Source organism: Lissotriton helveticus, chromosome 10 (genome assembly GCF_964261635.1).
Source record: "Lissotriton helveticus chromosome 10, aLisHel1.1, whole genome shotgun sequence".
NCBI classification, from domain to species: Eukaryota; Metazoa; Chordata; class Amphibia; order Caudata; family Salamandridae; genus Lissotriton; species Lissotriton helveticus.
In genome coordinates, this window is record NC_136071.1 from 100275433 (window position 1) to 100301976 (window position 26544).

At 44.7% G+C, this 26544-nt stretch overlaps 2 protein-coding genes across 4 annotated transcripts in view; one reads left to right on the forward strand and one right to left on the reverse strand.

Annotated features, from left to right (window-relative positions):
* RPL3L (ribosomal protein L3 like) overlaps positions 1-10286 on the forward strand; it is a 134494-nt gene extending 124208 nt beyond the window's left edge. For both annotated transcript variants that reach the window (XM_078664180.1, XM_078664179.1), the window contains exon 10: positions 10116-10286. In XM_078664180.1, the coding sequence (XP_078520306.1) occupies positions 10116-10175 (60 nt within the window). In that variant the 3' untranslated portion in view covers positions 10176-10286. The remainder of the gene's footprint in view (positions 1-10115) is intronic.
* Positions 10287-22882: 12596 nt separating this feature from the next.
* LOC144785070 (testis-expressed protein 2-like) overlaps positions 22883-26544 on the reverse strand; it is a 162759-nt gene continuing 159097 nt past the window's right edge. For both annotated transcript variants that reach the window (XM_078664181.1, XM_078664182.1), the window contains exon 12: positions 22883-23734. In XM_078664181.1, coding sequence (XP_078520307.1) covers positions 23603-23734 — 132 coding nt within the window. In that variant the 3' untranslated portion in view covers positions 22883-23602. The remainder of the gene's footprint in view (positions 23735-26544) is intronic.

Here is a 26544-nt window from a genome sequence, read left to right on the forward strand (position 1 = left end):
TGTCTATGAATCTCACCTACTGGGAATCTCCTGATTATCCTGGGGGTGTAACGGTTCCTATTCCCTCCCATGATATTGTGATATCAAATGACATGCGTCATGTCCGATGGCCCAAAGTTTCTCTTTACAAAGAGAACTTGGATTTTATTACTAGCAAGGTTGGCCAGGCCAAATCAGATTTATTACTGATATCAGAAGGAGACAATAATACTGCAAAATTACAAGAAGGAACTAGGATCCACGAGGTCCTGTTTGGCGAACTTATAAGCCTTGTTGTTAAGCCCTGTAAGTGGAAAGGTCCCCGTGCACCGGAAGTACCCCGTGTTGGTACTCAAGTGAATGTAGGAAGGTCCGCCTTGACTTGGGACAGGCAATTAAATCCGAGTCTATCGAGAATATTAGGGCTGCCAGGCTGAAGTACAAAAATACCGTCTCAAGAGCGAAGCGTGATTGGGATGAGAAAAGATGGAATGACCTTAAGGAAGCAGGTTCCTGTAAAGACATACGTAGATTTTGGAATGTATATAAGTGGGTTCTGGAGGGTAACCCGGATAGGCCACAGAACTGGGTCCCCCGTGAAAAGTGGGTAGAACATTTCCAGCCACAATATGCCAAGGGACAGGATTCGCAGCCAGTAATGGAAGTCCCTTATGAATCCCTAACTGAAGATCTTTTTAGTTTGAAGGATGTACAGTTTGCATTAAGTCTAGTGGTTTCTGGTAAGGCGCAAGGTATTGATGGCATACCTGCAGATCTTTTTTTTGCAAGACCAGAACTCTTGGGGTTGTTATATTCTCCTTCTGGCAAATATGATAGCTAGGGGAGCCCCTATACCTAAGTCCTGGAACGGGGCTGAGATTATTCCTGTTTTTAAAAAGGGAGATAAGTCGCAGCCAGGCAACTATCGCCAATCAGCCTGATTGACACCTCCCAAAAAATATTTGGCCGGCTGGTTTTAAATAAAATACTTGATTGGGAATGTAACAACAAGATCTTATCCCACCTGCAGGCAGGGTTCAGAACCTCAATCAGAACGGTCGATCAGGTGCTGCATTTTGCGATGCTGTACTGGAAGACCGTGCTGATTGGACACGGAAGTTTATATGCCGCTTCTATAGATTTAAGAGCGGCATTTGACCTGGTTCCGCGCTCGACCTTATGGAGAGTCCTTAATGCCATGGGTTTACCAGGACCTCTTTTATTATTGGTAAAAAGACTTCATGAGCAAAACTATGCACAGATCAGGGGGGGAGTCCAGGGAATGTTACACCACAGTTCCCAGTGGAAACAGGAGTACGCCAGGGCTGCGTCCTGGCGCCAACTCTATTTTCCTTATATATTAATGATGTGGCAAAAATTTTAATTGACTCAAGTATTGACGCACCGATCCTTGCTGGAGCGAAAGTCCCTATTTTAATGTTCGCGGACGATTGTCTTTTAGTTTCAAAAACACTGAGCGGCCTTCAAAAAGGCTTGAAGCTTTTTGAAGATTTTTGTACCGCACGGGGTTTAGAAGTAAACGAGCAGAAAACCAAGTTTATGACTTTTAACGCTTCTAAATCTTTTAAGGGAACTATAACCATGAATCAGCGTCCTTTGGAAAGGGTCCAAGCCTTTACCTACTTGGGTGTTTGCATTGACCGCAATTTGTCATGGAAACAACAAATTGAATTGGCCACCCTAAGACATAGGCAGTTAACTGGATCTTTGTGCCTTGAACACCAGAAGTCCCTTACTAAGCCAATATCTCCGGTGTTGGCGGTTTATAATGGTAAAGCAGTTAGTTCCGCCTTGTACGGGGTTGAAATGTGGGGATGTGAAAACCTTAAGGGGATGACAATCTCTGAAAATTCCTTTTTAAGGAACTTAATTAAATTACCTCAGAGTACCCCCATGAAAGCCCGTTTTTATGATCTAGGGTTATCCCCAATAGCGCTTATAGCATCCTTTCGTCCAGTTTTATACTGGAGGAGGATCTGGACCACCCCGGAACTGGAGATCTTCACTATGGGCCTGCTTGACATTATTCGTATTGACATCTTTCATAAGATCAAGTGGCTAGAGCACATTCGGGGTCTCCTGACTAACATGAGTCTGCGGGATTTATGGGAGGCTCCTACAATTTCAAAGATCCCGCCTAAGAAGACCCTACAGACTTTGTAATGGCAGTTTGTGGCCTCTGGGTCCTACAGGACCATAGACCCAGGGTCTTTGACCGGAATGTTTTTGGATATCAAAGATATACCAAAACTGGAACCCTTTTGGGACGTTATCTCAAAACCTCTTGATCGTCAATTATTTTTTCAATTGAGGATTGGGAGTCTGCCGGTACGGGCATTCACCAGTAGATGGTCTCCGGGGGCTAAGGCTGTTATTATTATTATTATGCGTTCTTATATAGCGCTCGATTACCCGTAGGCATCTCGGCGCTTGCCTTGGGAACCCGTCCTGGCTTTTTTCCCTGTGAGATACCCGTACTGGGCATCCCCAAGGTGAAAGCCAGGCATCCCTCCGCGGGGGGGGGGGGGGCGTAGTGGAGATTAAGCAGGCTAATGCCCAGAGCTGCAGAGTGTGAACCCGTGATTCGAGTAGGCACCGAAACGAGAATTATCGAGTCCGTGGATATTTGGGCTCAAGACTCTGCCGCGTCGGGAATTGAACCCTGGTCCCGGGTCTGACCTCTACTTCAGGGTCTACCTCCTCTAACCAGTGAGCCACACTTCTGTGTGGCTCACTGTGTGTTTGTCCATCATGTTCAGCTCGCCTGGAAACTATTGGACACCTGCTCTTTGAATGTCCAGTGTACACAGAGCCAAGGAGAAAGTGGCTTCGCCCGATGTGCAGATTAATGGGTACTGACCAGGGGTCGGTGGCAGTTCGTATTATCCGTTCCTGTACTGATATGACAGTTTATATAGCTGCGGCAAAATTCTTGGGCTGGGCCTGGGTTATCAGAAGTAGAATGCTCAAAAACTAACATGTAATTATTGTACCGAACCTAAATTTTTATTCATGTGTATATTTACCCAATTTCTAAGTTGTAATGGTTTTAATTGTACTGAAATCAAATCTTAATTATGTATTATTTATTTAATTCCATGTTTCTAATGGATTGAATTGTATAGTGAATGTATGGGTTATGTATGGTATGTAAATATGAACTATTCTTAGATTTTACCTATATGTCTGAACTTTGTTTGTACGTACTGTTAGCTTTTATGACAATCGTCGAATAAAGCTTGTTTGAACCTGACACCTGTTTGTAAGGAGGAGTGGATGAATGAAACCTGTGTATTAAGAGGGGTTAATGAATGAGACAGGTCACTTACTTAGTGGAAAACGTTCGTCATTGGGTAGGTTGGCTACGATCCCTAGCCCCGTGACACAACCCCATGCAGCTTTTAACTGTATACATTCAGAAACTACCGAGGCTCTAGTACATATAGATAGTGAAGGGATTGATTCGCCTGCACACACTCCAGCCCATGTTGAACATAATTTAGATGACTCTGAGGTAAGTAGAGAATCTGCATCTCAGGTTAGTTTTGAATCAGATTATACCTCAGACACGCCCCACTCATCTCCCGAGCCCCTTAAAACAGTTTCCAAAAGGGTGATACAAATGAATTCAGTTGACGCTGACACGGTAACAAGGAAGAGAAAGCACGACACGAGTTATCTAGGGGGGAGAGAACGCAAAATGCCCAAATTAAAAGTAAAAGAAATCGCCGATCATTCCCATGGCAATCCTACATCACTAGCTATGGGTAAACAATGTCCCAGTACCTTTCCCATTATTCCTTGCCCTTCCCTCACTCCGCTTGGATCTTCTGACCCTTGCCCCACTTGTCAAAATAGCGATGAATTACTGTTGGTCAAAATTGAGGCTTTGATGAAAAACCTCTTATTGCCTGTTCTAGAGCGGACCAGGTTAATGACCCAAAAAATCGAATCCCTGGAGGCAGTAGTAAACACTAACTCAGCCCTATTAGTATCCCTAATCGGCTTGAGCCAAGGGGGGGCTAACTCAATAAATCCAGCAAACAATGCTCAAATAACTACTTCCGCATCTTCCAATAATAAACCCCCTGGGGTAGTAACTAATAGACCAATGAGGGGAGGAGATCTTAAGGTTGCACCTATCAACACATCTGTGGCCCCAGCCTACGCACAAGAAGCAGCCTGCGGCCAAACCTAATAGCTTAAACCCCGCTAGACACCACTCAACTAGACCACCCTCCCAGGCCCAACCAAGTCTGAATACTCCTCGGCCTTTTTCCCAAGGGCCCTTAGACAATCAAAAACGTAACATCATAAAACCCCTGGTTGAAAAACATCGTAGACATACCAAGCCACGGGCCGATCTCCCTACCGAGGCTGCACTATATACAATAGTTTTGACTGGTGTAGCCCCTCTTCTACCCGGTAAGAGGGAGACTTTTGATGATTTACGCAATAAGGTGACCTTTTGGTTAAATAAAAACCGACCGTTACCCCCCTCTCTGCCAACTGAAATCTTGTTTGTGAGAAGGGTTGACTGGGTGGGCCATGGTATAAAGGATCTGGAGGGCGACTGTATATTGATTTCGTTTAAGGATCCCTGGGTGGTGGAAATGATTGGTAGAAAAGCGAGGTTTGCCAGACAGGGGGATGTTCAAACATTGAGCCTATCATATTTTTACCCACATAGGCAGAGTAGTACCCTGACGGGTTTCAGAAATGTCCAACCCAACATCAGGAGTTACCCCACCACGAGGACTCCCCAGCCCACGCTCTTCCCATTTCTTTTCAATCAATTTGGCCCATTATCTGATCTTGAGGCCAATGATTGACTTCACTCTCGGTCTTGCACAATTGACCACATAGTAAATCCAGGTCTCCTGGAATGTTGCGGGGGTTAAAAATCGTATTCATTCAGATGACTGGCTGGAGTTTATAGATAAATATGATATTATCCTACTCCAGGAAACTTGGGCGACTGAACCAACATTTAGGCAGGGATATATTAACTTTTTTAAACCTGCAATTAGAAGTCCCAAAGGGAGAGCTTCTGGGGGTTTACTGATCTGGGTGAAACAATCGCTGGGATTTCATCCCATAGAAATAACAGTACAAAACCCTGACCTCCTTATCATTAAGTTGAGTAAGGTTGGTTGTCGGGATATGATCTTGATTAACGTATATGCTCGAGGCTTGCCAGGAGGCCGCTCCCCTCCCCTGTTGGAAATATTGGATCCCATTCTAGATGATCTTGATAGCGATCTTGCAACCCTCCTAGCTGGAGACCTAAACTGCACCTTTGAGCCATTGCTTGACTCGGGGGACAGTTGGGGCTACGCGGAGGATGCAGTATGGGGTATTCCTGAACTAATGCCCTGTAAACCAGTAACTGCAACTGAGGCAGCAGTGAATTGGATGGCTCTTTGCCTCAATAGGGGTTTTCGGGCTGTCAATGGCCGCGCCAAATCAGACCAGGAAGCAAATTTTACATTCGATAACGGGTTAAGAAAAAGCCGTATCGATTATATCCTTTTAAAACTAAGAGACTGGCCTCTGATGATGGACATGGTAGTTCTCCCCCGCCCAGAAAGCGACCATAACCCCTTGTCCTTAAAATTAAAGTTACCAGGTTTAGTGAGATCTGAGAACCCTGGCACTTCACAGACTGGGGATGCCTTCCTAACCAATGATAGGAAGAGACTAAAATGGTCCAAAATCATGGAGGATGTTACTTTAAGGGATAAGGTAAATATAAAAGTCAGTAACACACTTAGTGAGATGCTGGCACATGATCATCTGGGGGTTGATCCCGAAATGGCCAGCAATATTATAAACCTCCACAATCGTTGTTTTACTGACCTCAAATCCCTGCTTTCAAAACCATGGCCCCAGGCAAACCCCAAATTACCAATCTATCCCAAGAAATGGTATAACAATAAATGTAGGGAAGCCCATACCAAACTTATCAGGGCAGTTAAGTCCAGAGTAATGATCTCAGTGAAAGAAGCTAGAGTAAACTATAAGAAAACGCAGTGGGAAGCTAAGCGGGTGTGGGAGGATAAGCATTGGTCGGATTTATTGGAGGCTGCCATCTCAAATAACCCCATTAAGTTTTGGGAAACAGTTAAATGGGGTAAAGATCCGGATGCACGCACTCCTGTAAACCATGTGTCCCCCGTGGAATGGGTAACATTTTATTCGACCCAGTTTTGTGCTGAGAACTCCAACCCCCCCAGCATCACGGCGACGGCTATACAGCCACCCTTACAAATTAGGACTATTACCTTCTCGGAAAAAGAGGTCGAATTGGCTATAGGTCTTACAATGCGAGGGAAAGCTCCGGGCATGGACCTCATACCAGCAGACCTGTTTAAAACTGACCCCGCTTTATGGATACCCTACCTTACTAAAGTGGCTAATTCAATAGCCGCCGGTGCAAGTATACCAAAATCCTGGAAGGGGGCTGAGATATTACCCATCTACAAAAAGGGCAGTAGGTCAATTCCTGGTAACTATCGCCCGATTAGCCTCATTGATACAACCCAGAAACTTATTGCACGTATGATCTTAGGTAGGGTCCAAGGATGGATCGAACTAGAGGACATACTATCTCCAATGCAGGCGGGCTTCAGATCGGGAACGAGTACCATTGACCAGGTGTTCAGATTCTGTCTGATCTACTGGAAGGTGGTCCAGCTTGGCGGTGGCACAATCTACGCAGCGTTTCTCGATCTGAAGTCTGCGTTCGATCTAGTCCCGAGGGATAAACTGTGGGGAGTGTTGAGGAGATTGGGAATGCCCGAGGAGTTATTAGTTTTAATAATTAAATTGCATGAAGACAATTTTGCGAGGGTGAGATGGGGTGGCCAGGGGCAAGTGACGGAACACTTCCCAGTAACCCGAGGTGTCCGCCAGGGGTGTGTTCTGGCACCAACCCTTTTTTTATTGTTTATTGACCAAGTGGTCAAATTTTTTAAGGATACCCCAACGGACGCCCCGATGCTCGCAGGACAGCGATTCCCGATGCTCATCTTCGCTGATGACACCCTTCTCCTCTCCCGGACACGCTCCGGCCTACAGCGGGCATTGGACCGGTTTGGGGAGTTTTGTGTCATCAGCGACCTTAAGGTGAACGTCGGTAAAACCAAGTTTATGGTACTAACAAAGAATCGTCCTGTCCGGTGCACTGTTAATATGGGTGGTGTTAAACTGGATCAAGTGGAGAATATGGTGTATTTAGGGGTCACTCTAGACAGCCGTCTGGGATGGAAAGCACAAGTCGAAGCACAACATCTAAAGCTTGCCCGCCTTACCGGCTGTCTATTAAGTGAACAAAAAAGATCTATCACTAAGCGGGTTTGTCCGGCTCTCAAGATCTATGACGCTAAAATTAACCCAGCAATTTTATATGGTGCAGATTTGTGGGGTTATATGGATCTTATGGGTCTGTTTAAAATACAATGCAAATTCCTGCGTAACCTAGTGGGTTTGCCACAGTCAACCCCTTCCATCCCTCTCTGCTTGGACATGGGTTGCCCCCCGATTAATGAGATGGCCAGATTTAGATTGGTTGCTTTTTGGAGGCGTTTGTGGATAACCCCTGAACTTACCCGATTCGCCAACGAGGTAGCCGAAGTTAGGTCACTTGGGGGTTCAGGAAAAATTAAATGGTTCAAAATGGTAAAATCTATCCTGACGGATATGGGGTTAGAGCAACTTTGGATATCCCCCTCCACCAGCACTTTTCCATCTAAACTAGCTTTCAAGGAACTGTACTGGGCCATGATCCGCCAGTCTAGAGTTAATGCCTCAAGTTGCACCAATCTCACGGGTAGGTTCCTGTCATTTAAGTTGGATTCGTCCCGCGAACTTTATTGGGATTCAATCTCCAAAACACTGGACAGGAAACTCTACCACCAGTTTCGGGTGGGTGCATTGCCGTTGAATGTATTCACTAAAACTTGGAAAATGAGTACCATGGACCATTGCAGATGGTGCCCCGGCCACAAGGAAACTATAGGACATTTCTTGTTTGTCTGCCCTAGATATTCAGTACCTAGAGCTAAATGGTTAAAGCCACTGTTCCAGCGCATGCCCATAAGAAAATCCGAAGAGGCTATTCGTGTATTAACAACTAACACTTCTGAGTTTATTTCAGTGTGCCTGGCCAAATACCTGGGATGGGCTTGGATATTACGGTTGAAACCATAATATAACCATTGTACTGATCATGCTAATGCTCCTCCGTGATGTACCGAGCACTACCAAATCAGGCTGTCAATTTTAATTTTAATTTCTGCTCATGTTATCGAAAACTGCCTGGAATTTATCTGTAAACGTTAGCGTTCTTTATTCATGAGCTTAATCTTAGTAATTTTCTTCTCAGGTTTGACTATCTTGTCATTTAATTCTAGTTTTATGAATTTAAAGTTTATGTATTTTTTTTAATTAAGTAATGTTTGTTAAATGTCTGTCTTTTATGATTTTTTATGAATCGAAATAAAGACTTTAAAACCTGAACCTGAACCTGAATGAGACAGGTCTATGTTGAAGAGTATGTGGATGGGATTTGCCTAATGAATGGGATGGATGGATGGATGGATGAATGAATGGGGACAGTGAATAAACAAGATGTGTCTATTATGGGTCAGTGATTTTAATTTTAATCCTCTCTCTTAATTGGTACATTAATGGTCCTTATCTGTTACGAAGAACAATGTAAACATTATGGGCCCGATTCACAGAACTAACTTAAGACAAAATCCAAAATTTACTACTTTTGGTATTCACAGAAGTTAGGATTTTTGTCTTAAGTTTGTCTTAAGACAGACTTAAGACAAAATCTTAACTTAAGTCAGTCTTAAGTCTGTCTTAAGACAAACTTAAGACAAAATCCTAACTTCTGTGAATACCAAAAGTAGTAAGTTTAGGATTTTGTCTTAAGTTAGTTCTGTGAATCGGCCCCGAACTTCCTATTAAGGGTAGTGAATGGGTGACGTTTGCTTATCATGAGGAGTGAATTGTAAGCTGCAGTTACAGAAAACAGCCTGCAGTTGGTGCAAAACACCTGTTAACATTCATGCTGTTAATGCACTCCTGGGATTTTTTTTTGTGCAAATTGGACATTGGGAGTCATTTTGAGTGCGCCCTGAAATAGTTTAAATGGCCATATGAATATAAACATGGTTTATATTCTTTTGCTTTTTTGTTATCTAAAGGAATATATGGTGTCTTTTTGTTTTTATTTACAAAATGCTACATTTCATGAGAAGTCATCAAAATGCCTGTCTTTTCTAATGTTATGCTGCACAATGTACCTTCTTTTCAAAGCAATAGGTTTGAAAATAAAAAATGAATTTGCTCAAAAAGTGATAGATCACACCAGGACATGTACGGTAAAGGGAGAAGAGGTATTTCAATGTCTCCAGTGCGGATGCGTTTCGGCGTGGTATTGAAAGATAATGTCCTGTTTCAGCGTGGTATTGAAAGATCCAAACTCCCTATCCTAATACATTTTCAAGTTAGTGTTGAATCTGGAGCCAAAATGAATGATTCCTCACTAGTTCCTCCTTTCTTAGGGGACCCTCAGAGTTCTACCCGTAAGGAACTGGTGTTTTCCCCCACCCTGAAGTTAATGGTACCCACCAATATCTTCAAAAGTCTGGAGTAGGGAAACATTTTACTGTTTCCCAAGCCTTTCACGATGAGGGCCATAGATACTTACTAAAAATGGTGGCATGGTGAGAGTATTCCACTGCAGGTCATTTCAAGAACCTCAGTGTTTCCAACCTAGAATGCCATGGTCTTCAAATACTGGACCTGGGCACAGGACTCTGGGCTCACCGGTCTGGTTTCACCACAAACAGCCAGGCACAGATAAAACTACAACAAGGAGTGGCAGGAGGTGTAGACAGGAGCACACGCTGTCTCCTAACCCTTGAAGGAGCGCAGGGCATTGGAAGACATATGGTGCTCGCCCCGATCACTCTCTAAACTTCCCCACCACCCTGGTATCCCTGTACCAAAATCTGGCAAACTTTTGATGATGACTTGAATGTGGTTTTGCTGAAAAGGTTTTCAAATAGCCAGATTAACACATTTCTTGTGCTTTTTAGGGTCCCCAGAAGAAGCATGCTGGGCTATTGGAAAAACTGGAACCCCAAGAAGAATTATAGTGTCCTCCAGGATTAGATCCATGATCGCCTTCATGGGGCGCCACACATGCCTCAATGCCAGTGGAATGTTTACTTCACCTTTTAAAATAAAGACATATGTAAATGAATAAAGTCTTTGTAAAGTCTTCATTGACCTTCCCACAGCAATGTAGCAAGCTGGGAGCGGGGGGGTGCCTGTGTTTTTGGGGTGCTCTTACCTGAGTCTGTGCGGGGTGGCCGTTGCCGGGGAATCGCCACTGCCCCACTCTTACATTCCCCCACCGGGCGGTCCGTGCAGTAACTTGCACAACATCTAGCTACGCCTGCCTTACGAAAAATTTGTAGGAGCGTGTGAAAAAGTGAAATCTCTGTTCAGTGATTTTCGTGGGACTCTAGGAAAAGTTTTACAAATTTCATGACAATTTCAAAGCTGTTTTTTTTTTATTAAGAGTACACATAATGTAGAAAACTGGATTTTAGGGGCGAAAAGAAATGCACGTTTAATTTTACTTAATTTTTTTCCTCCATAACAGTTGCTGAAAAAGAAGAGCGCAAATTGACTTTTTTTCAGGTGAATTAGTCTGCAAAAATGGGACACTTTAATTGAAAGCATAATTTAAATGATGTAGTTTTGACTCCTTACGATGATAGAGGTTCCATTTCACACACTCATAGAGATTATGTGGGTGTGCAGAAAAGTAATATGGATCACCCTTCTCTCCAGTTTTTGACATCAAAAGAATAGTTTGGTTGCTGTGTTTGAGTGTTGGGTGCACAATGTATCCAAAGTAACTTTATTCTCAAATAGAGGATGGCAAAGTAACTGAACTCACAACTTGCCAGGAAAAAAACACACACACACTCTCTCTCTTGATCTCTCTCTCTCCCCTCTCTCTTTCTGATCTACTATATGTTTCCAATTGCACTATCTCATCGCCACCCATCCTATGGTTGACCAGGAAACTTCTGCTTCTCTGAATCCATCTGCAGCTCAGCCTGGTGTTCGGATTCCTCTCTTGCAACACCCTCAATGGATTTCCTCTCCCAAAATACTCCCAAAGTCGGTCTTCTACTTTTTTCCTGTTGAGGCCATGTTCCTCTCACAGTCATTTTGGTTCTGTTCAATCACTCCACCATGGCATTGTTTTCTGGATGATAGATGAATGACTTATGGTGCTGGATTCCATTCTTAGGCAAAAAGCTTTAATTTCATTAATGGCTAACTGAGCTCCATTACTCATCAAGGTCACACTGGCCAAACCCTCATTTTGAAAATCTCTTCCATGAACTTTGTTCTTGACCTGGCAGCAAGACTCATGGTAAAACACACCTGAAGCCACCATGATTAATGATCAACCAAAATAATCATGACCCACTGCATGCCACCACACCTGCTATGGCATTTCAGCATTGTGATTGGCTATCGGGAGGCTGGGAGTGCTTCCTGCTTCCTTTGCAGAGAAGAAGCCAGGAAGAGAACGCAGGAGAGGTGGCAGCAGCCGGCCAGAAGGCAGGCCAACAGGTAAGTGTTTTTTGTTTTTTAAACCCACCCTCCTCCCCCACTTGCGCCTTCCCCGCAGCTGCTTTCCAGGAGCAGCCGCTATTGAGATTAGCCTGCTGTAAGGTGGAGGAAATCCTCACCCAACACTTGCCACCTCTGGCTGCTGCCCTCGTTGGCCCCTGGACATTGACTCAGAACCCATGGACAGAGGCCTGATGTCTACAGCACGACTTTGAAGGGTGATTTTGGTGATCCAAGGAGAGTGGCTGTCGCTGCGAACTTGGGGCCGCTGCATCCCCGCACTTGACTTGGGCTCTGGTGGTGTTCAGCGAGTTCCCCCGATCGATAGGGCTGCTGCAGACCAATGTAGCCGTATTGGAGGTGGCAGCGAGAAGCCCTAGTGCCTGTAGAACTGGACTAGGTGCATTCTTGCCAATAGAGCCGATCAGGTGGGGGACTCCTGATTTTCAAGCCAAAAATTACTTTCTTTTAGCTGACTTCCGCCTGAAATAGCATCTACTTCAATAGCAGTCAATGGGGAAATTACTTTCTCCCGATTTCTGTTTCAAAATCTCCCACTTCCCTGTCCTAAAATGTTGGCATGTATGTTAAGCGTTGGAGGTGATCCCTGGACTATTGGTGAGGTGGGTCTTGCTGGGGTGATTCTGGCGCCTGCAAGATGGTGGAGGCCCAAAGACTGAGTGTAGCTTGGGGTAAGAGGGCCTCCATGATGTCAGCTGAAGTTGATGGATGGCCCCATCTTTAATTCTCGCAGTGCTGTGCTTCAGAAGGAGGGGTGCTGGTCCTACAGCCCCTTGATCCCCTTGTGGATGGATCTGTGCAGGGAGAAGTGGAGACTTACCTCTAGAGGCACCCCTGACTGCTGCCTGAGCTCATGTGAGTGGTGTTCTTAGTCTGAAGTTGCTGGTGGACCCACCCTGGTGCCTTAAAAGTGGAACATTTGGTGTTGCCTATGGAAGCACTGTGGAGGGCTCACTGTTGCCCCTGGAAGTCTGCAATATGGCCAAATCATAAAAAAATGGATTTGGCAGACCTCCGTTGACCCACTACACCTGTAACTATGGATGCTGGCAAAGGCAGCCAGGCTATATCGGTCCCAGCTGGGAACACCATTGGGACACGCTGAAGGCTATCTTGCAAGTAATCACAGACTCACGGGTGGTCCTTGAACTGAAAATAGATACCGTGGTGGCAGATCTGGGAATTCTACAAGCTGACCAATGGCGGCGAGTCGTAACCACTGAAAATACCTTGGGAGACATGTCACCGGAGGTAGAATCCCTGCGAGGGTGCATAGCAGGCATGGAGGGTAGACTTAAGACACTGTAACTTAGGGCAGAAGACACTGAAAACAGGGCCAGGAGAAACAACATAAGGGTGATAGGCCTGCCAGAATGGGCTGAGGGGCCTGATATGTGTTCCTTCTTGGAGACGTTTTTGAAAACTGAGGTAGCGTGGGAGGGTTTTTACCCCTTTTTTGTGTTAGAGCGGGAACACCATGTCCTGGCACCCCACACTGCCTGGGGAAGCCTCAGGCCTGTGGTGGCCAAGTTGCTACTTTACAAGGACTGTGATCATATTTTGAGACAAGCTAGTTTGAGGGGGGACCTGATGGTTGAAAACCACAGGATAATGATATTCCCAGACTTTATTAGAGATGTAACGAAGCAGAGGTCCACTTTTCTGGGAGTCCAATATGCAATGCTTTTCCAAGTGAAAATGCGAGTTGTCACTGGTAATGAGGTGAAGTTCTTTACATCGCCACAGGAGCTATGGGACTGGATTGGCCGCCATCACATTCAGCCAATATTCCCAGTACTACTTGTCATAAATCCTCCCTGAGGCCACCCAGAAGGCAGGCCCTTCTAAGACCAAGGCCCTTCATGAGAAAATGAGAGCAGTAGCGGTGGTGGTGACACTGAGTGTGGTGGGGTGAACCCTCTGTACTGGGTAGGAGACATAGAACCGAAGCACGCGCACTCTGACCAAGCCTCGATATCCACACAGGAATCGGATGATGTCTTGCCCCAGATTATGACCCGTACTGCTGACAATCTTTTCTAAGTGGAATTGATTGCTGCTGCAGTCACTGGAGGTGTGTTGGGGGACTACGGGTGGAATGTAGCTACCTTAATTTTGAATGTGAGTCAGGCTATTTGGGTGTATAACTGACTTACCTGTTTCTATCTGGATGGTGTGCTGTGATGTTGGGAGGCACCCCTGTTGGTGTACCCCCTTACTGGTGTTACGCGGGTGCTGTCTGCATGTGTGCTTGTTGTTAACCTACTGGTTTGGATGAGGGATGTTTCCTTCTTGTACTGGGATTGGGGGTTGAGTATGTTTTGTTGCATTGGCCGTGCTTGCTGATGTGAGCTCTGTTCCTAGGAATTTGAGGCCTTGCGGTGGGCTGGGTCCCCTGCCTGGCTGCTGGACTCCTTGTATTTTGTCTAACTATGGCTGCCTCCATGACATATAAGTTTATATCCTGGAAAGTCTGCAGGCTTAATATGTCTAAAATATTAAAAAATATATACCTATCTCATGAGGTAGGGGTTTATACTACCCTTCTGCAGGAGACCGATCTAACAGCGTCTGTGGGGCTGGCACTCCACAAACGCTGGTGGGGTCAGACCTGAGCTAATGCATACTCGGCTTTTGCAAGGGGAGTTCTGCTGAGACGCCCTGGGGTTCCTATTCAGAAGACTGTACAGAATGTTGAGTATTTGGCCAGAACGGTCTCCAATCATAACCCGGGTTTTGCTTTCACTGAAAAGGAAGATGGCATGCCCCTGCATCCTGGATTGGCGTTTGAGGGTCGAGGCGCTCGAGAATCTAGTGTTCCACCCGTCAATTGCGAAGGAGATGAGGATTTACTTTGAGGATAACTCGACCTCGGCTCCCACATCACTGCTTGATTGGGATGCTTTAAAAGCTCTGATCCAAGGCAGCAGAATTGCGGAAGTGGTAGGAGTACGGCAAACTTTGTTGGCAAGGTTGAGACCCAGGAGGTGCAAGACATGGAGAGGGCTATACCGGGGAACCTTACAACAGTTGCTGCTGGATGCCAAGAAAGCACTGGCAGGACATGTTGAAAAGCTCAGTTGTTTTGACTACCAGTAGTATATGATCAGGGCCCATGCTGAGAGGAACAAAGCAGGATCCCTACTGGTGTAGTTGGCTAATCCCACCAAGAAGGGCTCCATAATCCTGGAAATTGAGTTGGAGTGGGGGCAGGAAATCTATGCGCAGGACAGCATTAAGGAGAGGTTAGAAAAATATTATACCTCGCTGTATGCGGGACCCTAATCAAGGGGCGCAGAGTGTAGATGCTTTTTTGGACCCTGTGGCCTTCCTAATGATTACCCGAGAGGAGGCTGAGGAGTTTGATATTACACTTCTGAAGATTAAAGCTGCAGTGAAGAATATGTCCTGGCGGAAGGTGCCTGGGGCAGATGGGCTCCCACCGGAGTTCTATGCCGCATATGTTGATGCCCTTGCCCCCAAAATTGGTAGAGCTAAGCAGTGCAGCATGGCACCTTGGCCATCTACTGGCCTCTACCTGTGAGGATTCTAGCAACAAGTCTGCTGCCCTACATGACTCGGTTGATCACATGGATCAGGCAGGGTTTATCCCAGGGCGCAACACCGCGCTCAATATCCAGAGACTCTTGGCACTGATGGCGGTTGACACCTATGTTAAAGGAAAGGTGGTGGTTATGGTGCATAGATATCGAGAAGGGCTTCAATAGTCTGGACTGGAGGTTTGTTTATCGTGTAATGGAGAAGATGGGGCTGGGGCCCGGTATTGTGAGCTAGACTAGGCTTCTATACTCGAGTAGGGCAGCGAATAATAATCGTGAAGCCCTGCTGGAACCATCTGTTCCCAAGGAGAAGAATGAAAGACTGACATGCGTCAATACCTTCAGCACACGGTCTAACGTGATACAATGTATAGTTCGCAAACATTGGAAGATCCTAAACACAGGGAAAGACTCTCTGGAACAACCACTGTTTGCTTTCAAACGAGCCACGAGCCTGAGAGACCGTTTGATACACACCAGACCCCCGGCGAGAGAACTTCATCAAGTTGGTACACTATGGAACATGCCACCAGTGATGGGCCATCACCTGTGTGGGAACTGCGCTGCATGCCCCCAGACGAAACATACGACATCTGTTGACATAGGCCCAAGCCGCCCCTGGGAACAAAAGCGATTTACAAATCGCAACAGCAGCCACCTGATCTATCTCATCACATGTCCGTGCTCCCTCAGATATGTGGGAATGACGACCCGGAAGATCAGAACAAGGATCTCCGAGCACAAAAGCACAATAAGGTGCAAAAAGCAAGCAACCCGACTCACGAATCATTATATCCAAGTGGGCCACAAACCAACTGAGTTCGAATGGACAGTATTGGAACAGCCGAACATTCCTGCACATATTTCTGATGTGTCGAGACACCTATTTAAGATTGAACAAAAATGGGTGTATAGACTCAATTGCGACAAAATCGGTCTGAATGAAGACATCCCGTGGATGGCATATAGATCTCCTCCTTGCCGTAAGCTAGACCTCCAAACTGCTACAAATTTGGCTAATGATCAGATTATGAAGACTATAATACACTATAGCCATTGTCCTTTACATATAGATACCTGTCATGGTATCGTGGATGCACGAGCGTGATTACTAATTTTGCTTCAGGTCACTTATTAATATCCAAGAGGGATGCCCATACTATAAGCGTAACTACCTTTCACTATAATGAACCGGTGTAGTTTTATACTCAGGGTCAGTCATATATATCATCAAACTTAATAATATCATTATATGTACCATCACGAACTACGGATACCAGTTTTTAAAGTAACCGTTGTGAGTAACAGAGCAAAGGTGCAATCACGAACAATATTAAGTAACAATGTTTCCAAAATACTATAAACGCGTTATTTTTATCTTCAGAATATATAAAACATGCTACTAGTTTCGCAAATATAATTGTGTGTAGAAAGCTTATGACAACGGTCCTGCTGGAGAGTAGAGAGATATACGATCATCCGACTAAGAGAGGACGAGATACGAGGAACCACAATTCCCATGATTCTTAGCGGTTTTAGCAGGAGTCTGGTAACCAATCATGAAGGGGCCAGAAATCAATAAGGAAGTAAGAAAACCGGTCCGCGGTACCTCCCCAAACAGCCCGGCTGGCTGACTGGAGTACCGACGGACAGGTAAGAGTTAGGAGTAAGGTTTTGTAGTTATGCGTCATGCGCGCCACAAAGTAAAGGACACTATGTCAGACATGTGATTTGACTAAGAGTGGAGATGCGAGTGAGGAACTATAAGCATAGCGTTAGTACTGTTTGGCTTACTTTAGTTTTAAGTTTAGCAGCCCACGTGTAATGTGACCTTTGCGTCTAATGTAAACAACTCAGCAGTTAAAATAATGAGCACATGTAAATATTCGTCCCCTTGCTCTATTCTCCATCGTAGTGTGGCGGGATAACTAGGGGGCTAATTACCGAGTTATTTAGAGAACAAACATGTAATGCTCTAATGACGTCGCCAAAGATCGTGTGCCTAGACCTAAATGGGAGAAGGCAGTGTCAAAGGACCACCGCTGACTGAAGTATGCGCTAGGTCTCAGAATTCTTACAGGGTTGTACAGACGGGATAGCATTATATATGGAACGGCCACATACAAGATATATGGGCTGAGTACATCCCGATATATTACAAACCAACACGATATAACGAGAGATGAGAAACTATAAGAAACATGTGCCAAGACCTGGTGATAAATCGCGTAGGTCCTCTTGAGCATATAGCTTAAGACAGATGGAGTCCGAAATAGGAACCAATAGACAATCGAGATAAATGAACATATATAATTTGGTGCGTTTTTGGAGGTCCGTAAAAAGAGTGTCTGAAAACATTGAGTCTTACATTGTTGAGTGTTCTAAGTCTTTTTCACGACTATTTTTATTTTATTTTATTTTATTGTTCTCTGCACTACAGAGCGGTGCTTCGCATTCCTGAGCTGTTTGCCAGGTGAGGCGAGGCCATTTCTCCTTACAAATTAAGGTGAGCCCATGACCAATTATTTGATGGGAGACATTGAATGGTTATTAAACCACAAATGTTAGATATAGCAATTGAATAATGTGATTTGATAACCCTTACTAATGAAGGTTTGCTATCCTATTTCTTGTTTATGTGTGTGTATGGTAGCGGCTCCACATTGGGACCCTCTGGCTCTTGTAGGAGGAGAACCAGAAGTGAACAGGTGACATTCAGCATTTGTGTTCACGTTTGTCCTTTATGTTTATATATATTACTCACGTTTAAGCAGTAGCAATTAAGTTAATGGGTCCTGAGGAAGCGGCAGGTACAATGTTTGGCCTTTAAATGTCCGCAGAAACATGTCGACCAGATTACCCAGTCAGTAGTTATTTGTTTGAACCATCTGACTTTCTTGCACTTGATTGATTTTAGCATTAGAGGTGCATGACTCCAGAATAAAGTTACATTGCGTGCACTATCTAATTTTACTCATCACATATTCTTTTTTCACTTATCACTAATGCACTGCTTTCAGTTACGACCGAACTGACATCTACCAGACATCCATTCTTAACAACCATCTCCGACTAATATCTTTGGAGATATACTAAGGACTACCTACTGTGAAGTAGACCAAATTATGTACTGGGCGGTACAGAATACGTAACTGATGGACATATTTTCACAAAGGGTGATTGTCCTTTAGTCTGTTTTCATTTTACACTCCCAAACAGACCCAGAGCCGGCCACACACACATAATCGTATGTTGTTTTTGACCCACAGTTATTGTATGTTTTTTCTCATAGTCTGTTAGGGGGATTATAACTGTGCGCAGGTCATTAAACTGTCCCTCGAACCCTCCTTTAAAGATATTCGTATTTTGTAGTTCTATACTCGAGTCCCAACTCGTGAAGACTGGCAGAGTGGTTTTGGGGATGTACGAGGTGGGGCAGGGCACTCAACAGGGGTGTCCGTTTTCCCCGTTGCTCTTTATATTGGCGGTTGAGCTCGTATCCTGTAGTGCAAGATCGGGCGCTTATTACAAGGGTTAGGCGGTCCGGTGGTCGGTCCATCACATTGCCTTATATGCTAATTATATGCTATTGTTCTTACACAATGCGGATCCGGTGGGGGCTGTAGGATTGTTGGATATAAATTGCCAGAAATCTAAATTGTTCCCTCTCTGTAGGGGATTGCGCCCACCCCCGGTCTTTAGGGAATTAATGTTGGAGGCTACTCATGTGCAGTATTTGGGGGGAGGATCTACCATGACCCTCTGGACCTCTTGGAGGGGAATGTGGGAGCTGCTGCCCAGGCTCTGTGATCCAGCGTGCAATTTTGGAAAATGTCGCCGCTATCGGTGGCTGGATGGGTTACTCTTGCTAAGATGATGGCCCTTTACTGACTGCTTTACTTCCTTTCGGTTCTGACACTACTTATCCCTCGGAGTGTGTTTTGGACATTGAACCCCTACTGATTGATTTTGTGTGGGGGTCTGGCAGTTGTTGGGTAGTGATGACTAAATTACAATGCCCGGCAGTGGAGGGGTGTTTGGCGGCCCCCGATTTTCAATCTGTTTATCTGGCGGTGTAAACGCAGTGGTTTATCCAGTGGGTTTATTGTCGACAGGCTCCTGAAGGAGCAGGAGACCAGTTTGTTCCAGAGTCTTGGGAATTGTTTCAACTGCTTTTAAGCCCCGGACGTCTTCACTGAGAGGGCCCTTGGGAGCTGATGGTTGTCCTGTTCTGGATTGGTTGCTATTCACAACACTGGCTAGCATAACACTCTACATAAAAGACAGCACCTGGCATCAGGCTATTAACTCATCTTTATTAATTTCTCAACTTTTATACATGGCCTACTGATGTGGAGCTACTCTCCACACACCCTATTCTCTCTGCTTCCCTCAATGTAGAGAGAGGGAAAACGAGTACTTCTTGTCTCCACCTAGGAAGTTCCTGGCATCTCACTTCTGTCTGGATCAGCTAGACCGCTGACCTACTTATATAACAATGTCCTTTGATGGAAGACATGACAATGGCCATGCAACATTGTTGACTGCGGTGCTTGCAAAAAACTCATACATAGTTCCCGTATTCTCCTGACCTACCTTTGCAATGGCTGAGGTTGGTGCTGCGGACTCTGTGAGAGGGCGGCCGCTAGTATCTCCCGGGTGGGGGACCTCTTTCGTGCCGGTGAGATGCTCCAGTTTGAGTTCCTACAGCTGAAGTTTGGACTTCCGTGGGACCAGTTTTTGGTGCAAATGCGATGACTAAACAATATTAGGGAGGGCCAGGATGGCTGAGCCCCGTTACACATAGAAGCTGTCATCTTATTTACACATCCACTGGGAGTCACAGGGCGGTTATGTGCTTCTAGCAGGCTCTCAGAGCAGATATTGTCACACACCTAATGGAACTTGGGGAGAAGTGGGAGGAGGGTTTGGGAACCCCGATCCCAGAGGCAGACTCGTCGAAAATTCTGGAACATGTCCCCAAAAATGTTGGCATGAAAGAGGTGGTGTGCACACCGCTTTTTTCACTTTAATCCTGCGTTTAAACGTTCATCAATAGGGGTGCGTGCTTGAAATGGGCAGTGACTTGCCCTATTTGACACTAGCAATTCAATGTAAAAGTGGGGAACATAAATTATGCTCCACTCCCAGTCGCACAGTGAGTGGGGATGAAACATCCTGTTTCAAATTTCCACGTATACATTAATCCATTTTTAATCAAAGTTCATCCACATATGACAAATATGTGGATGAACTTTGATTAAAAATGGATTCATGTAAATGTGGAAATGTGAAACAGGATGTTTCATCCCTACACGCTGTGCGACAGAGTGGAACATAATTTATGTTCCCCACTTTTACAAAAAAATCTGGAACATGTGCCAAGTTCAAATTAATGAACTTTTATTTCCTCCATAGGGCTCATCTTATTGTCTGGCAAAATAACCAAATTCTACCAGACTGCCAGGGCGGCATGCCCTAGATGTGGCGAGGTTGGTGCTGAGATGTATCATATGGTATGAGCCTGACCTTCCCTTTTCGGAATTTGGGAAGCGGTGACAGAATGCGTCAATGACATTACTCATTGCTCAATTCCTTGCTCCCCGAATTCACATTTACTGGGGTGGTTTCCACGCCCGGCCAAACGTAAGTCCATGAATAGATTCATATATTTGTCTATGGTTCTTGCTAAAAGGGAAATTAGGATGCATTGGAAACCCAGTTGAGGTCCTGGTGTGGCTGAATGGTCTGAGCAGCTTGTTAAATGAGCTGGTTTTGAAAGTAGTGTTTGGCTCAGAGAGGCGAAGAGAGGGCGCTGCTCCACTGATGTGGTGCGTGTGTGGGAGAGCTTGGTTGACTGTAAGAACGAGCCGGACCCGGCCTCACCAGCGGGCTACCCATGGAATGTGACCACTTTGGAAGAAGGCGGAGTTTGAGGAGCACTTACTGGGAGAAGGGCAATGAGACTGGGGGGTGCCCTGCCTGGCATAGGCACAACAATAGTTGGAAGTGTTGAACACTTGACTTTCTTCAAGGCAGGACTTCGTGGCTGGAGTGCAAATTTGTAGTTTAGCGGCCCGGCTTCATTTCAGAAGGGTATTGGGGATATGAGGGGGCTCTTTTTTTACTGTAAGAGAGAGGTGGATATCATGGAGATTATGTGGCTGGACCAGGTCTAGATCTAATTGTGACTGACAAATTGCTTATAATCCAGCCTGGGATGCAGTGGTCTGGAATATTGATGTATTCAAACTCGCCTTCTCAGGTTGAAACGGATAAAATTCTGTTGCAAAAAAGAAAGCTACCACAAAGCGAGCTAGATTGGGGTCAAGTTGTTGAAGTATCACCTTGATGTGAAATACGATCCGGGTGCAACGAATGGGTCAGCAGATTCCTTGCCCAGGCTGCCGGTATGTGAGGATGAAGTGCTGGACAACGAAGGTACAGAAACTAGTGAGTGCTTAGTGGCAAGTGTGGTGTAGCAGGGGAAGAGCTGCATCTTTCCACAGGAGTGGAGAAGAGAAGACCTTTGGCGAAGGATCCATAGAGGAGGCATATCATGAAGTATATGAATAAAGGATGGCCAATGGAGAGTCATTTTTTAATTTGTCTTGCCCCAGACTTTCAGGAAAGTGGGAGTGGAACTTTCAGTTGAGGGTGACTTGCTGCTGAGAGGATTAGAATGGTGCTGCCATACGTGATTATTGGGAGATTACTGGATTTTGTTCACCAGGGACATGATGGCAAGAAACACAACAAAAACATTGAGAATGGGGAACTGGGTGGACTGAAATGTCGACCAGAAGGTTGGTGGTTGTGTAGTGCAAGGATAGTTACATACAAATTTGAAGTGCAGAGTACAGTCCATGGTTGTCACTGATATTGCAGACAAATCTTAAGAAAGGCTAGGAATCTACTTTTTGAATCTCTTTCTAGTGGGTGAATTTTCGAGAGTAGAAAGCTGTAGTAAATTCGTTTCAGCTAAAAGTGTGAAGTTTATCTTAAGGGACATGCAAGAGCGTTTATCTAAATTGGGAGTTCAAGAAAGGACTTGCTAACGTTATCATCCACAAGAGAATGGTTTGGAAGAGAGTGCAAACAAGAGTTGTGACGGAATGAGTACGGTGATCTGTGTTGGCAGGAATGATTTTGTTGGGTGCAGTAAGGTCTATGTTGTGGTTCCAACTCAGTACTTAACATAGCAAGATTAGGTTATGCTATTTAGGTTTCTGAGAGGACGAGATGCTCAAGATATGGTGACGGTTTGGGTGAGTGCACTAGGGAAGGAGGTCTCTTTGCTATAGATGTAGAGAAAGACAGGGAGAAGATAACACTTAACTTAATGTAGCGTAGTAATGTTATATTAAGTAAACATAACAAAATACCATTTCAGTTACATTCAGTTACATTATGTTAACATAACATATTACCATTTCAGCCTGCCCGCAATAGCAATGCAAATTACATGCTGCACAACTTTGCTTACTTTTCATGGCATAACGTGAACACGTGAAAGGACTTTCCCTATTTTAACATGTTCAATATGTTTTGTACTTTTTATTTGAAGTTTTTCTTCACTCGACTTTTTCAGAATTTAAATTAAAAAAAATGTAGGAGGAAAAAAATCACAATTTAAAAATGCGCGTTTAATCACAAATTAAAAATGTGCGTTAAACAATACATTTAAGTGCCAGACGGTGGCAGCATTGTACAAGTAATGAAAACCGGTTTATTGACATTTCAAATACTATTGAGTTTACAGAAGAGAAATGTTTAATTTATAAAACACAAATAGTCCGTTCCCATCTTTGGCACTGGAAGGGTAATGCACTCCCAAACAATGTCAGTGATAGATTGCTGAAAGGGTTAAAAAAAATGAGTGTAACTATTATAACTATTAGGCCTGGTATCCAAGAAGCAAAAAGACTTGAATTCGTTGATGTAAATTTGAATAAACATAGTTTTCTATCGGACCTTAATTCTCAGGCCAAGGGAGTACTCAGAAAAACCTCTGCAATGTATAGATTATCAAGTTCTTTTCTACTACACGTTACAGTGGGTATTTTTCCAAATCTTTTACTCGACATTTGGTTGACAGGTTGCGTGAAAAGGGTTTGGATTATAAAAACGCGTGGAACCTCCTGGCTTTGCCCAGGGATAAACGTTTGAATGGTGTAGCCAATCCCACTCCAGTTCTTTGCACGTGAGCAATAATTTAAGAGTTTATGCATCTGTTGCCCCGTTCCAGGCGGCACGTCCGTCACTTCCGACGTCTGAACCCTCTCAGAGACCCTGACACCTGGACAGGCCCCGCCCTCTCAGAGACAGGGGACAGCAGGGGGCCTTCAGGGCTTCTTCTCACAGTCACCGTCATTGCTTCCGGAGGGTCCTGCTGTAGCTTGTGATGTCTGGGGGTCCAAGCCGGAGTGCATGATGGGAAGGTAAAGATCATCCATGTTTGGCATCACCAGCACCTTCTGTAGATTTAAACGACAGGACAGATATTTATAACCAGAAGTATGGGTTCATAACCTCAACAGACTGACACCTGCCAGTGACTGTAAGATGCTGATTGCAGAGCCCTCCCCCTGCACACCCCTGCCCTTGGTCACTTGGGCACACTCTGAACACATCAACCTGCCACTCCCACGTACAGATGCTTGGTGACCAGCAGGTGGCAGACATGTGACCCCTGGAATATTACCTTTCAAGGTGACCCCAGTACCCCAACCCTCTCCTCCCAAAACTGATGCCTTAAAGATGAAAAAACATCAAGACACCATTAAACCTGTAACTTCTATGCAGTTGTCTGTTGAAATGCGGTTGTATGTTGAAATGTGGGACGATCAATATGTAATGGACAACCAATGACAAAAATATGGAGGAGGTAAATGCATATAGGTAAGTACAGATTTACCACTATTAACTCCACATCTACTTTCCTTGAAGCTATACTTCGTCAAAGTACATAGATTAGGACTTAAGTTAACACCATCCTGTACATACTCACCTTGTCGATATTTTGGCCATTATATTTGTGTAACATGATATTATAGAGTCAGTACTCCAAGGCAAGATTCCACCATGACCCCAATAAACCTGAAACTCATACAAAGGACACCAAAGCAATAGAGAAACATTACAACGGCATTACCCCAAAAACTCCTATATAGGATACTCAAGTAATAGAGACACGTCAAGAACTCTCTAAAGCGAAAATGCCTAAATAGGAGCCCAAAGCAACAAAGACACATCGAGACCCCACTAAACCATCAACTGCTCTGCAGGACACCAAAGAGACATGGAAAAGATACAATCGCCTGACTTGTGACTCACTCCCAAGAATGCTCCCACTCATACAGACCTGGCACAGCCATGATGCCATATAAACGTCAGGATTGTCAACTTCGAATACACTGGCAGAGCCGCCACTGACCAAATATTCTACAGAGCGATCATAGATACACCCTGACTGCTATGCCCGAGTGGGCTGCGACTCACAGGCATGGCTGTACATATGCAGAGCACCAAACACTCAGGGCCCGATTCACAGAACTAACTTAAGACAAAATCCTAAACTTACTACCATTTTGGTATTCACAGAAGGCACTTACTCATTTTGGTATTCACAGAAGGCACTTACTTATTGATGAGTAAGTGCCTTCTGTGAATACCAAAATGAGTAAATGGTAGAAAGTTTAGGATTTTGTCTTAAGTTAGTTCTGTGAATCGGGCCCTCAGTGTTTCCTATGTGGGATATCATTGAGATATTGACACCACAAGACCTCCATTACCCAATGGCTCACTGACTCTGAGATCATGCAATCACAGCGACTACGTGACTCTGAGATCATACAATCACCGTGACTCTGAGATCATACATTTACCATGACTCTGAGATCATACAATCACCGCGACTCTGAGATCATACATTTACCATGACTCTGAGATCATACAATCACCGTGACTCTGAGATCATACAATCACGTGACTCTGAGATCATACATTTACCATGACTCAGATCATACAATCACCGCGACTCTGAGATCATACATTTACCATGACTCTGAGATCATACAATCACCGTGACTCTGAGATCATACAATCACCGTGACTCTGAGATCATACATTTACCATGACTCAGATCATACAATCACAGCGACTACGTGACTCTGAGATCATACAATCACCGTGACTCTGAGATCATACATTTACCATGACTCTGAGAGGGGAACAGCCTTTACAACGCGGCATTACCAAGCGCTGCTTTTACAACGCAAGTCGTTTCAACGACTTGCGCTGGAGGGCGCTGTTGGACAAGGAATAGTTTAATTTTCTATTCCAACACCTTCCCTACTGTAACGTGGGCTGGAGTTGGAATAGAAAATTAAACTATTCCACTATCCAGCGCTTACAGCGCAAGTCGTTGTAACGACTTGCGTTGTAAAAACAGCGTTGTAATGGCACGCGTGGTAATAGCCCGCGTTGTGCTGACATACAACCCTCTGAGATCATACAATCACCGTGACTCTGAGATCATACAATCACTGTGACTCTGAGATCATACATTTACCATGACTCTGAGATCATACAATCACTGTGACTCTGAGATGATATATATATACAGCAACTACATGACTCTGACATCATACATGTACAGATCATACATTCACAGTGAACCCATGACTCTGAGATCATTCATGTACAGAGACTTGGTAACACTGAGATCATACATTCACAGTGACTAAGTGACTATGAGGTCTCCATGACTCCCACAAACCTATCACTAAGAGGTATGAGGCCACCCTGTCCCACTTTCCATATCCCGCCCACCTGTGGCGTGAAGTGTGACGTCAATGGCAGAAACTCCCAATATCTAACTAGCCTGTAACACTCAGGTATTAGTGTAAGTGTGTAGAGATGACAATACCCACACCATCTAACCTGTGTTCCCCAAGTCAGACACCATTCATACCAATACTCGAAGGCCCCCATGGCTCCCTGGAATGGAACCAAGCATTCATCTGGACTCCAAACCTAATATTATACATATGAAGATGATCCGCTACCACCGCCAATCTGAATTTCCCCTAGTACAATACAATGCACATTGCCAACCTGTGACTCAGATGACCCACGAATACTGTACCTTCAAAGCATCATACCATACACATGTGGCCCCAGAAACCTTTGCATTCCACGTATGATGGCACCAAAACTCTGCTGGTGTGCAATCACCAGAAATTAGACTATCTAACCACAGAGACTCCTGGACACAACTGAGGTG